The following is a 15,379-nucleotide window of genomic DNA, read 5'->3' as shown; positions in this document are numbered from 1 at the left end:
CATGGGCATATATACTATAACTAGCACTGATTTCTCTCTACTTCACCGAAACACTACAGTGGGCAACTCTTGTATTAATGCCACCAAAATTTCACTGATTTCAGTGGGACTTACTTATATATAAGCTCCTATACAGCTTATGTCCTGTTATACTATACTCTCTCTCTAAGGTTCCTAGGACCCACCTTAAAACTCCTTACCTGGAAAAACACCTGGAAAATTCTGATCATTTTTTATGCAGTTAAGATTATTACATTTTAATAATGACTGTGTTTCCTTGAACATAGCTCAATTTCATAGTACTGCCTGTAAAATTAGACATACTACAACTGTCTACCAATGAATCCTCCACCATGTTATATTCTTATTCTGTTTTGTATTTTAATCTTATTTTAACATCTTTGTTTTCAACTGTGGTTTGTGACCATAATAAAGTCTGTCTATCATGTATAAGCATATGATGAATTTTAGTGCAAATTGGGTCATCTTCACTGTTGATCAAGGTTAGAATATGGAGTAAAGAAACTTCCAGTTGGATCATAGAATAGACATGAAGAAGCTATATAAACTAATGCTGGTTAATAATAGTCATAATATTTTTTTAAACAACCATCTTTCTTTAAAAAACCTATCCTAAATTAGGGTTATGCTACATACTACATATACTACACGAAGTAAGAAAGGTAATTAGATACTCTTTCAAATTGCAGCCTCAGTGAAATAAATATTATTTGCATTACTGCATTTCTTAAAGTAATATCAGGAAAGAAACCCAGTTAAAATAATTAAATACATAATATTTTCTCCATAGAGTATGTGTTTAACCATTACACACATACGCCTACAAGTCTGGCTACTATCTTCAAGACCACTATTTGGGAGGAATGTAGCAAATCAGTGTAGAGGGAAGAGGGAATGGCCTTGAGGAAAAGGAGGAAAAGTCACTACCATGATAATAGTCAGATAAAAGAGGGTCAGCCCAAGACAGATAGTAACTTGAGGAGACATCTCAGACAAGACTCTCCCTAGTTCTCACAAAGATAAAAGGAAGGGAGGGATGGGGCAGCACATTCAGATTTGCAAGATTCTGTTCTTATTATCTATACAATAAAAATATTGGCCTACAAGACTTTGGTTTCCTCGTTTGGTCTACTTTGAAGAGCTGACAATCATTCAGATTTAAGAAAATGTAAGTTGCTACAAGAAACACGTACCCAGGAAATGGTATATCCTCTTCTTCTGCCCATTCTTCTTGCTCTGCCCCATAATAATTGCTGCTTGTCCTTGCAGCATCATGAGCTGCATCTTCACTTTCACTGTCACCGAGAGCACTATCAGAACTCTCATTTCTTGGAATGTCCCAATCCACACCTGGATCAGATTTTTTTTCTAAGTTCTCTCTTTCCCCATGGGGGATAAACATGGAGAGTTTTTCTCTTTGGTCCTGTTCTGCAAAACAGTTTTTACAAGTCTCTTGACGAACAGATTCCATAAACTTACAAAATTCACTAGGGGATTTATTATTCTTTGTACACAAAGTTTTGGGTGGAAATTCTAAGCTACTATTAGAGTCTAGAATGTCTCTTGCTGTTTTCACTGGAATATCATCTATAGTCCTAGTTACAACAGAATCTTCTTCAATAAAATATTCGGTAAGCAAATTTGCACTTTCCGCTCTGTAAGAATTCCAATTCTGGACCTCAATGGTAACCTGAGGGAACTTTTCGGGCGTATTCTGATCTCTTTTTTGGTCCTCAAGGGTTTGTTTTTCACAGTTCTGCTCAGCAGTTGTTCCTTCTTTGATCTCCCTATGGCTGCTGTGCCTGGTCATTTGTTCTTCAGCCATTTGACTTCGCACCTCAATATCTGAATCAGGGGACATAGAATCTCCAATGAGGAAAGTCACCTTTGCTTGAACTTCAGCCACACTACAAGGAATTGCATGAGATGACATTTTATCAGGTGGTTTCTTCTCTATCATTGTACTTGTTGATCTCAACAGTTCAACAGGCTGATTGTCAGAATCTATCAATTCTCTGTTCTCCCACAATCCATCAGCCGGTTCTAATCTGGACTCTGGCAACACACATGTTTCCACAGAAGCTGATCCTGTGAAGACTACTCTTTCTAACTTTATTCCTGCGCAAGGCATTGGTGTTTCTTTGCACTTAACTTCAACAGACTTTTCTTGAGAATTAGAAGGCTCCACACTGCTTTCACATGAAGCAGCTTTATCCATTTTGGGGGTGTTCTGTGAATCTTCTTTCTCCAGTCCTGAAGCAGTATCTGCACTTTGACTAGGATTAACAGGGCATTTGCAATGTTTACAACTGCAGTCAGAAGTTCTCAATTCTTCGGACTCTTGAAAAGATAGATTGCTTCTGTTCTTGTGCATTGTGACGAGCACATATTCAGATTCCTCCACCTCTCCTTTTGCTAGTGTTGTGGTGATGACTGTACCGGGCATCACTATGGCTTCATCCTCACCATTTTCCAAAAGATGAGTCTCTTGCAACTCAGAGCATCTTATGAAGTAAGTAAGGAAATAAAGTAAGCGTTGCACAAGATCTTGCCTTTTGCCAACCACAACTGTTTTTGATAGTCTCACGGGTGATCCAATGGCTCCATAGAGATCTCCTGTGAAGCAGAATATAAAAGCAGTATGTTGTTATTTCAGTATAGAATGCAACGTCTTGAATTATAATAGAGATCTTCTGTATAGATTAAGAGTGGACTAAGAGTGCAGGGAAGAGAAAGAGAGAGAGAGAGAGAGAGAGATTCTTACTGCTATCTTTTTCCATTAATAGTTGGCAGAATCATTTTAAAAATAGTCATTACAACTGGACTCTAATTTTTAGTTTCTAAAACAATCACTCCTTATGCATTACTCTCCTTTATACACTATATCATTACATTTAACTAGATATAATATTACATTTTCTCTATGGATTTTAATAGAGTCTCTTTTTGTGAAAAGAGTGGCTATACAAATTTGATAAATAATTAATAATTCTGTACTTTAGGTCAATAATTTTGTTATTATTATTTTATTATTACTGTTCTATAAAATCATTTAATTGTTTTATTCCAATTGTATACTGCCTTACAATATTAATTTTTGCACCCAAACTTAAATTTATAATGCTAATAAATCTGATATAAGTAATAATAATTTATTAACCTGACTCCCAGTGTCTCTATCAGTTGTTTTATTCTAGTCAGTTTCCATTGTGTAAAGCAGACATGTCAAACTCGGGACGTCACATGACGCCGCACAACGTATCAGGACAGTTTTGCCATTGCGGGCAATGGGATGGGTGTGCTTCCGGATGACGCATCCAGCCCGCGGGCCGGCAGTTTGACACCCCTGGTAAAAAGGCTGCATTCGCCTCAAGAACAAGAATACCAAAACATAATACTGAAGACAGTATAAACTTTGAAATATAGGAGCTCATTTTGACAATCACTACAGATATGGCCCAGACATAATAATAAAAAAAAATGGGCAGTTGTGTTGATACTTTGCATATAAAAATCTCACAAAACATGAATTGCTTAATGCATAATAATGCCCAATCCATTAGGATCCACTGGATAAAATTCCAGAGTTTTGAACTCCAGAATTCCTAATTTACCATACTGCTATTTCTGAATAAATATGCATAGAATCAGGCTGTAAGAACCTTGACTAACAAACTTGGAAGTAGAATTATACCATAAATTAAACTTCATTTTAGGGGAACACGAAGGAAAGAAGCAAGACAAATAAATGGTACCACGGGGGAGATAGGAGAAAAACAACTGTTAATTGAAAGTTTTAATATATTTTGCTTTATCTAACTGAGAATTGTTACACTGCTTTTTTTCTTTTTCTTTAAAAAATACAGTTTTCTGTTTTTAGCAATCAGGAATTAAACAGCTTAGCAAACGGATATTTTGTTCATGGAAGAAATATACTGAGGTAGTTTAAAACATACCTAATTGTGCCCACAGTGGATTGTATGGGTGACTCTTTGCCAACAAGTCCACTGTCTGTGAGGAATGCTTCTCTAGAAATATTCGAATTGGTGGCTGGCCATTTGGCATGACAGTTGGAACCCAGGCCAGATGGTTTGTCAAAACTGCAGTTAGAAGAGCAGGTAAAAATCTGGATGGGGGAAAAAAAAAGGCACGCACTTTAGAAACTGAAGAAAACAACTGTACAGAATTTTGGATGAATTTACTTCTATTAAAGGAAGCCTGTAATACACAATGTCCCTTACTGTAAGAGAGAATTCAATTAACATTTCCAGATCTGGGAACAGAGTCTAAGGTACTTCCAAAACTCTTAACATAGTATCATATTGTTGTTTCTGTTTCAAAAACGGTACATCAAGAAACAGAATGCAGATGCTGTGTCCTTTTTTTTTATTCTATAATGTCAGCTTGTTGTAAGAAACTAAAACGTGTAATGCTAATAATTTTTAAAGGCAACTAGAATTTCAAATGTACTTTTTTGTTCTTTTCTGGAAGAGAAGATGTATCAGAACTTTAAAAGGACTTTTGGCTTGGCCTACATCACACTGGGCTCTCAAGTAGCACAGGAGGATCTTCAGTCAGTCACGCCTTGGTTACCTCTTGACTGGATTATTTTAACTTCCTTGCTACTTCTCAAGCTGCACTAGCTGACATCTGGCATCCTGGTGCAATTCAAGATCTTGATTATTGCCCCTAAAATCTTGCATGGGCCTGGTTATGAGAGAACTGCCTCTATCCATATGTCTCTTGGTCTCATTAATTAAACAGTATCATTATAGGGAATCTCAGAAGCATGCCTTCTTGGTGATAGTTCCTGCCCTGTGGAATGATATCCAGCTTCATCCCGAGATTTGAACTGCTCCCATCTTTTTGACTTTCTACAAATCTGATTGTTTTCCCAGGCCTTGGTTTAAGATTGTGCTTGTTTTGCTGTTTGGTTCTTCGGGTTTTGTCCCTGGTCAGTTGTCTTCTTTTTTCTTGATCTTAATTTTTTATCGGTAAGCCACCCACAGTTGCTTGGGTGACTTCAAAATTGAATTAATAAGTAAATAAATAATATTCTTAAAGAAGCTTTGAAATCTAGATACAATACACCAGCCCGCGGGCCAGTTTCATCATACCGGAGCTGCGCCCACCCCATTGCCGGCAATGGCGAAAAAGCTCCAATATGTCGTGTGACATCACATGACGTCGCGAGTTTGACATGCCTGCAATACACCATGGAATTGCATTAATTCAGCTGTGAGTCCTTTGATTTAGGCAAATTCAAGAAACATGGAAGGCAGGAATTTCAGGAATCTTCTCTATTGTTGGAGGATATAATAAAATCTTGAAAGTAGATCAAGATGGATTTTCTCTATGCCCCATGTTATACCAAACAAAATCATAGTTTTTATTTAGCTATGTTAAAATCATAACATAGTTTATTTTGACTTCTTTTCTTGTGGTTTCTTCTTTCTCATGCCTGAGTAATTTTTTTTTAAAGTTCCCCCTTAACAGTTTGCTCTTTTCTTCACCATTCCCAAGGCCAAGTCTACATTCCTTTCCCCCAGCTAAGAAAACGTAGTTAACATATGATATTGGGCAGCTGGTAGCTTTCCAGCATCTGGTTACTGAGCACTTTGGAGATTGTATGGTTTGGCAGTTCATCTTAAGTTTTCCTTCCTGTTTATGCAAATCTTTATTCTTTCAGTCAGCCAGCAGGTCTCATTGGCTAAAATCTTTTACAGCAACATTAACTTTTTTTTTTTAAGAAACAGAATTGAAACGTAACTTAAAGAGGCTGAAAAAAGACTTAAAAATATTCATAAATTGTGTTTCAAGTTATTGGTGGCTGTCAGGGTTATATAATAGTATCATTATTAAGCAACTGTTTTCTGTTTCAATTTTTTGTTGTTTTAATGGTAGTTTTTGGTTTAGAATTGAAAATTAGGCTATACTTAATAAAGGTTTCTAAATGTTGACTTAGCAGTTTAAATTTGGCTTCAAAGAGAAAATTGAAATTAGTTATCAACTAAGGTAACTTTCTTTTAGGTTTCTACCCTTCACTGTCACTTGAAGGTACATTTTTAGATTCTGATAAATAGCATCCTTTTCCTTTATGGGTTTGAGGCATTTTATGAGGGGAAAAAAAGACACTGTTACGCATATCATCCTTAATAAACTGCTACAAGATTTAAAAAAGCAAAATAATAATAATATTAATATAGGAATGCTTTACTGGTTCTTGGAAGCCTGTTCCATTAGGAAAGTAAATTCCTTCATAAAGTGATGGCACAGCTGGTTCTTCTCGGGCATCCCCGACATCATCGTAAGCCAAACTGGTTCTGTAATCCGTGGCATAGTATAGAGATTGCAAATTGTTGTTCTAAACGGCAAAAAACGCAAGATTACGTTACCAACATCTTACATCACATGGCTCAAAGAGGCATTTTATATAGAGGCAAACTGTCATTTTTTTTTTATTTTTTAGTCCCAGTCCTGAGAAACCTCACCTCCCTGCTTTCAGCATCTCCTGCATACTGAGGATACTAGAGCACCCCATTCAACCTTAGAACCGCGTCTTCTAGCCAGCTTTATATCTCCAAGTGCTTCTCTGATATTTCTGTCTGGATGCCTCATTGTCATCTCAAGCTCAGTATGTCAAAGACTGAACTTCTCATCTTTCCCTTCTCTACTCATTCCATCTCCTTATCCATGTCTTTCAACTTGCCACTAATATTTAGTTGAATGATGACCAGATAGCATGACTTCAAAGTAATTTATATTAAGATTTTTTTCTTTTTCTTTTTTACAGTATAAGCCTTTTAAGAGCAACTTAATGGTAAGCAACTTATAACCATTTACTGTAGAACATCTTCCTTTTCAAGAATCTAAATGAGATTATTTAAAATATGTTAAAATATGTTAATCATCTATAACAGTGTTTCTCAACCTTTACAATTTTAAGGCATGTGGACTTCAATTCCCAGAATTCCACAGCCAGCAATGCTGGCTGTGGAATTCTGGGAGTTGAAGTCCACATGCCTTAAAATTGTCAAGGTTGAGAAACACTGATCTATAACCATATTAAATATAAAACATGAACACTGTAACTACATTAATCAATTAACCATGTATGAGTACAAGTACAAATATATTATTAGTAGCATTTAATATGACTTCCTATATAATGACACAATGAAGTGATACTTTTTGTCTTTATACTGAGTATTTGTGTAAGTGGTCACATATGAAAAAAATGGATCAAACGAGACTCAAAGCAAGCAAGAAAGGAAAATACATTTCTTCTAGATCTCAGCTTATGCAATATATGGAGAATACCTTCAAAGAAGAAACAAGACAAGGTATCTCAAACAAGTGAAAGTCCCTATGTAAACTAAGTGAAACAATGGCACACCAACAGAAAGGTACAAGGATGTAGCGTATGAGAAATGAGAAAAAAGGTTATAAAAATGTATAGATTTAAAACAAGGTACAGTGCATGGTAGACATCCCAATTCAATTATTATAGAATCCAGTCCTAGACTTGACTACCTAGACCTAGAGTTGGATAGATATGCACAGTTATATGAATGTGCAAGTAAGTAGAGTTTTTCATTCACAAAGTGAACAACAGAAATTGTAAAGCTGAGTTTCAACGTGTTCTGAGATTTGGGATTAAAAAAAAAAAGAATAAGTAACACTGGAGAAATTCTAAAGATCTTTATAGTAGTGTGACTGCTCATCTTGAACAAACAACTCTGTTCCAATGGACTCAATAGAGATTTTCTTTGTATTATTATGTAGTTATTGGTTCAACTTAACAAGTTTTTGTCTATTGTTGCATCTTATTTAAGCAGTAAATAAATACAGTTTACACACAGTATCAGATGCTGTCAGTAAATTTAAAAGCTACAGACAAGTTTAGATGTGCCTTCAATATTTTATCATCATTATCATAACATTCATCATGTCTATGGAGATTCTCAGTCACCCAGGTCTTAGTTGTCCCAGAAATGCTTTTTCACGAGGCAACTGGACTTTCTCATGAAAAAGCATCTTTAGGATAACATTCATCATTTCTGCGATGTTTATCAATATTATATTTCATGTTGTTTTTCATGGCCATGTTAGTTGGAAATACAGGGAGTTGAATTCCAACATATCTGCAGAACACTAAGCTAAACGAAAGCTACTCTACTATGATTAAAATAACTTATTCATCATCAAACTAACTGCTTATTCTTTTCCTGTTCACCTTATGTGTTTTCCTTTCTTGTTTAATTTTTTCCCCTGTTGCATCTATTTTCAGGATGTTGCTCACCTGGGGCAGGGTTTATCATATTTAGACAGCATCATGTAAATAAATCAATAAAAACAACTTTTCTGTTTAACAAATTCATGTAAAATGAAACCAATACACAGGAGGATAGAAAATCATTCTGCAGACAAGAGGATACTGTTTGCAAATCTACAAATCCAAGAAAAAAACAATCCCAAAAACGGAATACAATTAGCATAATTACTGTTCCGTACTTTTAAAATCACACAATCTCTCAAGCTTTATTTATTTCATTTTTCCTGTTACCACCACATGCAGTTTAGAAACTGCCACAGTGACCTGTTTGAAGTTCCCTTGCCAAATACTAATGCAGTTTTCCATCATCCTTAATGATTTCTGAAAAAGTGTGTGTGGGTTCCATGAGCTCTGTACTATCCAACCTAGAATTCTTTAAATAAGAAACTGAGGGTTTCTCACAGAAAAAATAGATTACAACAAAACCTAGCAAAACTGGTAAATTGTTTAGTCTTAACAATAGCAATGTGATTCAAACTAAGCCCATGTAAAAGAGAATTAATATTAGCAATTCTAAAAGGTCCTGGAGGTTATGAAGGTTTAGAAGACATAAAGAAACTGTTCATCATTAGAAGGTGTTCTCCAAGATAAATTGGCAAGGGCTAATATAGGTGGTCCTCAATTTACAATAGTTTGTTCAAAGTTACAACAGCACTGAAAAAAGTGACTTATGACTGTGTTTCACACTTATGACCATTGCAGCATCCACATGGGCACATGATCAGAATTCAGATGCTTGGTGACTGACTCATAATTATGATGGTTGCAGTGTCCCAGGGTCAAGTGATTACCTTTTGCAACTTTCTAACAAGCAAAGTCAATGGGGAAGCCAGATGTCAACACTGCTAACATCGGTTGTTCTTGCTTTGACAATATACAAAGATGCAGCCATTTTCTCTTTAACCTGTGTATTATTTTTAGAGTTAGAATTAGATGGTGCTGGAGGGGAGGGGAAGCATGTGCATGGGGATTAGTTAGACATAACAATATCTCAGTAGAGAAAATAAGAAATGGTGGGTTATGGAATGGGAGGGAAAGTTCACACTTCAAACTAATTGGAACTAATTGGAGAATGTGATTAATGACTGTTAAATGGAGGAGTTATGCTTCGATACTATGTATTTAGGGGAGGAGAATTCAGATTTTGGCTTGCCTATGTAGGTGCCGAAGTTATGTTGCTTAATTAAAGATTCTTTAAGGCAAACAATGCCTCAAAGTTCTTTGAAGATTTTCATCTTTTGGAACCATGACACCAGATTCACTTAACAGCCGTATTACTAACTTAACAACTGCAGCAATTCACTTAACAACTGTGGTGAGAAAGGTCATGAAATAGGGCAAAACTCACTTAATTGTTTCACTTAGCAACAGAAATTTTGAGCTCACGTGCTCATAAGTCAAGGATTACTTATAGAAAGTTATTCTGTAGTATTTTTTCCTATGAAGCACAAGTTTACTCTTTGATTACCAAAGCCTCAGAATTGGAGAATTCTGGGAGTTGGTCCACATATCCTTATGAGGCCAAGTTTGGGAAATACTGATCTAGACTCACAGTTAAAAATATAAATCAGAAGAAAACTACAGTTCTCTCAGAGTGACTTTCATTCCTTTGGCTTTCCTTCACTGCAACCCAGATCTGCCATCCATCCGTCAAAATTCCCACCACCACCACCAAATAAAATAAAATATAATAAAATGCTTGAAGTGGAAGCTGTTAACTTGCAAAACAGCAAATCAGCCCATTCTGCAAAGCTGAGGTGGAATTCAAAGTTCAAACCAGCCTCCTGGGTCCCATTTCAGCACATTCAAACCCCAAAGCAAGCTTTCAGAAAGCTTCCTCAGTCTGAATAGTCCATAGGTACTTCGAGGGCGGGAGAGAAACAGGAGGAGAAAGCAGAGTTTCTGTTTTAAGCCAGAGATATTAAACGATTTGTTTTCGTTGAAAGGCTAGCTCCAGTCTTGTGACTCCTTATTTACTATTCTGGTAACTGTGGCTGCATCTGCAACTGATAGTGTTTCCTCAGAGAGATCAGATTCCGCTGGCCGCTCGCCAGCAGGCATGTGACTGCAGCGAAGGGAACCCTCCGTGCCAGATATAGAAGCAATTTGCACAAAACACTAGGCAGAGGATTAACTGGCCAAGGGCGGGTGGACAATCTGGCTTGCATTTCTTCCTGGCTCTTTCAGGATAGGAGAGTGGCAGGCATCAATTCCTTCCTCCTCAAACAGCATTACAGGGCACAGCCAGAGATTATGTAAGGGCGAAAGCACGTCACAGACTGTTTCAATTATTTCTTTACATTTGCATCTTAACAGTCTCTGGGAAATCTCTTTGCCTCTTTTTCTGAGGAAGGTCCAATCAAGGCAGGGTGGCCACTACTCGGAAGAGAGTGGGTGTGGTGGGGACACGGTCACCGCTGGAAAAAGGAACCTACACACACCCAAGAAGAGGAACTGGGATGAAAGGACAAAGGCTAATTGTAGAAGCATACATGTATGTGTATAAGTCTAAGCCTACCTATTGTTAATGGTGGTGACTTGTAGGGCAGCTTAATCACTTGTCCAGGTGTTGATTAGTGGAAAGCAAAGTCAAGGCCCTTGGAGTTTCTTCTTTTGGTTCCTCAGGACTATATAGTTTTAGACCAGAAAGAAACCATTCCTGCCCCCCCCCCCACACTATTATGATAATTATAATTCATGTATAATTAAAAGGGATAGGGTGGAGGCATCCCCATACTGCTCATTATATAATCACACCATGCAGACTGGATGTTCACAATCTAGCCGAGCTGATTTTTGTAGAGAAAATCCTCTCAGAAGATAAAGCTCAGAGCTTATGGCTGTACTCTGCTTAAAAACTCTGGTACTCCCGACCTTTCCCACAGTTGATAGGACAACATCTCCTCGTTATGAAGGAAGTGGGAGTGGGGTTGTAGCAGGGCTTTTACATTTCTACGCTGGGTTTTTCAAAAATTATGGCCTTAACTCAGCATCCCAGCTCAGACTCCTCTGGAGGTATTGGAAGATAATTTCCTTCATTCCAGATATCGTGGTCAAGAATATTTAGGGACTTGGATAGTAACAGTTAAATCTGTCTAGCAAGAAAGGGACAAGATTGGGGAACATTACTTTAAACTTGACCACATTCAAACTGAATAAAAAGAGATTAATATCACGCAATTCTTAGCATACTAATTTACTTATCTCCAACTTAGTATCTAATTAGTTGAAAATTCTGCAGCTTGCAATCATAACACAGTTATACAAAGTTGGGGAAGGCTATTTTAGGCAATCTTATATATAAATAAAAATGTAAATGTTCATTTGTTCAAAATCTTAAATCTCTGAAAGTTCTTCACCGATTGCTTTGAAATTTTGACACAACGTTGCATTTGAATACGTGTGTGTTTTTATATACCTATATTATATAGATGTCACACCTGTGACAGGTAAAAACATGCTTTTTTTGAAAAACAATGCCATCTGTTGGACGTAAAAACAACACACGCTTTTACCAGACTGAGCCACAGCAACGCGTGGCTGGGTACAGCTAGTACTTTATAAAAGAGGAAAGCAGGCCTAAATTAGGTACTTAGGCAAGGTAAGTTTTGGAGGAAGGAACACTACTTATATCCCTTTTAGAATACCCCCTTAAGTTTTCTGTGATGAAGGTCTACCAACTTCGCAGACTTCCCCACAGATGATACAGGAGTGAAAGCTGCCTATTTAATGAAGGCCAATCATTTTGAACTTGGAAAAGCCAAAGTGCTGTTAATAATCTGATTTGCTTATTTTTTTCTCCCACTTGTTCTGATCTTAGCCCAAAAGCTGGGAAATGATGTACATTTACTCTGGAAAGGAATAATTAATTTCATAATGTTGAAGTGTGCACAGGAAAGTATTTCTTGGAGGGGGTTTGGCATTGAAAAATGCACAGGCACTTTGTTAATTAAAGAAGAGGTTTTGTTTTTTAATGTAAAGATTCTCAAGATAGTGGTGGGGTGTGCTTTAAAACATTGTGCACATTGGCTTTCAAAGCTCACAAGATGTTTCCCATTTGCAATGTTTCTTCCTTTTTCCTCTCCCCATATGGTTATTATTTAAAAATGTAATAGTCACTGAATGCACATGCCAGCAAAATTGTTGCATAGCCTCTTGAGTGCTGGTTGCTTAAAGCCTGGATGAACTGATCTTTTATGGCCCTCTCAGTGACTGATTTAAATTCTGAAACTCCTTTCCTCCCTGTTATGTTTTGATGACAAAAGCTCCTTTGCTGTTTCTTTAGTACTTGAAACACTTTGGTGCAAACCAACGTTTTTCAGATTTTTGTCAGCAACTCCAATGAATCATACCCACCCACCAATTTGCCTCAAACCTAACAGAAACATTCATATGCTAAAAATAAAGCTTGTCTTTATATAAGGCTGGTTTCCTTTAAAAACTAGTTTCTTTTGAAAGCAAAGCAGACTCACACCAGCTGACAACTCCTTCTCCTCTGCCAGCATACTCAAATAAACAAGACAAAAATTTGCAGGGAGTGTGTGTGTGTGTGTGTGTGTGTGTGTGTGTATGTGTGTGTATGTATGTATGTATGTATTCAGTGACGAATAGAAAGGTAAGAACGATGCAAAGTTATGACAGCAGTAAAAACAGGATTCCTTATATTAGAACTCTCGGCATTCTTATTTTTACATTTTTCAAGCTATTCTGTATCTTGTGGTAGGTGGAAATAAGATTATAAGACACTCCCTGGCAGAATTTATGAAAAGCCTATACTTTCCACAAAGAACATTCTTCTCAGGTCCCCACAAAAGATGAACTGCCTTCTATGCATATGTGTTTGTCTAAAGAAAAGTGCAAAAATGGAAGCAACCAGCAATACTATCTTGAACCATTCTTGCACTTGTATAAGAACATCTATACAGATACAGGAATGGGCACCATTATCTGCTGCTTCATTTGCTAATAAAGGGTTGGGCAACCTGCAGGTCTACAGCCATTGGCAACCACTTTGGTCTTTTTCATAGCACCCCTCTCTGCATTTGATGAAAATATCTGTTAGTTCCCCATCATGTGAAAACAGAAAAATACTAGTTTAAGTCCTGATACAAGCCTGATAGGTTGTTTTTTTTAAGAAACAAAGAAAACATTGTATGCTTTGGGCATGCTGACTCTTTAGAGAAAAAAAAAAAAGACTGGAAAGTGAATTAGCTGCTCTACTGCTAATATAAATACTTGATAAACTGTGCAGTTTGCAGAACTCCAAAATTCCCACTAGAATAGATCATCAAACTCTCCGGCAACAGTAGCTCTTCTACACATTAACATGATTAGTTAAACAGTAAAATAACTCAGAGGTAGTTTCATCTCTACAATATTTTGGTTTCTATGCACCCAGCTGTGCTGCTGTAGAATATTTACTGTACTTCAGAAACTGGGCACATTACCGACCAAGCCTTCTTATCCCCCCCCCCCAATTACATAATCAACATGTCATGTGTTTAAAGATTTAGTCAACAAATGTCTCAATTATACACAATAAAGAGGACTGATTTTTATCTTTTTGCAATGTTTTCGCTTCGGTTGCTCTTTCACTTTTTTATTTAACATTCTCCATGAAGATAAAGGGAGTGAGCCATTGCAAAAAAATCAGTTCCTAAAACACAATCCAAGGCAAGCCCAATCCAAGATCAAATGAGAACTGCTTCTTCTAGAGATAAACAAAGGAGGAGTTAGCAATTCCAAGCCAAATTAGAACTGCAGAGAAACCCTATGTTACTGGAGTGCTGCTTTTTCCTGTATATGTCTGCATGGCAGTAGATAGAACTAGTAACATTAAAAAAATACAATGCGGTACAAGAAAATATATCCTCTCTTTCAAAACCTCCTGAAGTCCATTCTAGGATACAATATGCTGCAGCTTACAGATACTTGCAGTTTTATTCATGTTAAGCAGCCTTTTGGAGGAAGAATGCCAGACCCCTTTAACTTCACGAACACTGCTACTAACAACAATTCTCTAAAGACGCCATCCTTTCCTTGTAGTCATCAGCAACAATTTCATACTGGAGGATAAAGAGGAGGCTAGGAAGACAGTACAAGGGGAAGTAATGTTCCCACTGAAGCAGAAACATTCAGCCATTAGCACGTGTTTCTCTGCCAAATCCTAACGGTTTCCTTGTTGCATCTACTTTTACAGTGAAGAAGAAAAACCCCAAAACAGAATGTGGCAAGCACACTAAAACTACCGTTCCAGTAACTTCTACACAGTGTCAAGACACTATGGTACTTTGGCTTCAGGAAGAAAGAAAAAAGTATCTCAGATGTCAGCAGGCAGAACAAAAGGGAAATTCTTGGCAGTGGGATCCTGCCAGCCCTGCATCTCTAGAGAAAACTGGTCTTCAAAATTTCCTCTGTAGCATTAGCTGGGCTGAAAGTTAATTAGCAGAAGCCTTCAGAAGCCAAAGGGAACATGGGAACACAGGGATGGAGCAATAAACCAGATTGGCATTGTTTAGCCTTCCTATGTGGAAGGACTTTTGTGACACTAAAAATTAATACACTGACAGTCTCCAGGGACAGATTGATTGTTTCCACACAACCCTAGTCCTAGCTCTACATTCCAAGGTGATAATGGATTTAGAATGGGTTGTCCACCTTCCAGGGGAAAAGTCTCCTTTAAAAATCATGGCTATACCTGCAAACATGGCTCAGATCAAAGGCATCAAGTGACGATTCTGGCTTCAAAAGGACTGGCCCAGGGAAGAATTCAAGGGCTGCACTAAAATAAAGTGTTTTCTGTTGTGTTGCAATTCCACTGAATAAAGGCTGTAGCAAATATGAGATGGCCTTGTGAAATGCTTTGCCATTGTGCTGTGCACACCTAACTATCTACGCTTGGATTGTGTTGACCCATCGAAGTCTGTTCAGCCCTAATAGTAGCTCTCCAATCTCTCAAGCAAACTAAAATCTAAAATCCTTTGAACGGGATATGACAAGAACAGAAGCTGGGACTGCACTTAC

The 15,379-nt window shown here is 37.3% G+C and overlaps 1 protein-coding gene across 1 annotated transcript in view; it reads right to left on the bottom strand.

Annotated features, from left to right (window-relative positions):
- FNIP1 (folliculin interacting protein 1) overlaps positions 1–15,379 on the bottom strand; it is a gene marked incomplete at its 5' end in the record, with an annotated part of 52,914 nt that overhangs the window by 4,762 nt on the left and 32,773 nt on the right. Inside the window, 3 exons of the mRNA XM_029284546.1 lie at positions 1,215–2,637; positions 3,978–4,147; positions 6,239–6,385. Coding sequence (XP_029140379.1) covers positions 1,215–2,637; positions 3,978–4,147; positions 6,239–6,385 — 1,740 coding nt within the window. The remainder of the gene's footprint in view (positions 1–1,214; positions 2,638–3,977; positions 4,148–6,238; positions 6,386–15,379) is intronic.

The sequence above is a fragment of the Protobothrops mucrosquamatus genome, unplaced genomic scaffold, assembly GCF_001527695.2.
Source record: "Protobothrops mucrosquamatus isolate PMUCROS unplaced genomic scaffold, P.Mucros_1.0 scaffold709, whole genome shotgun sequence".
Classification (NCBI taxonomy): domain Eukaryota; kingdom Metazoa; phylum Chordata; class Lepidosauria; order Squamata; family Viperidae; genus Protobothrops; species Protobothrops mucrosquamatus.
This window is presented reverse-complemented; position numbering and strand designations above follow the sequence as displayed.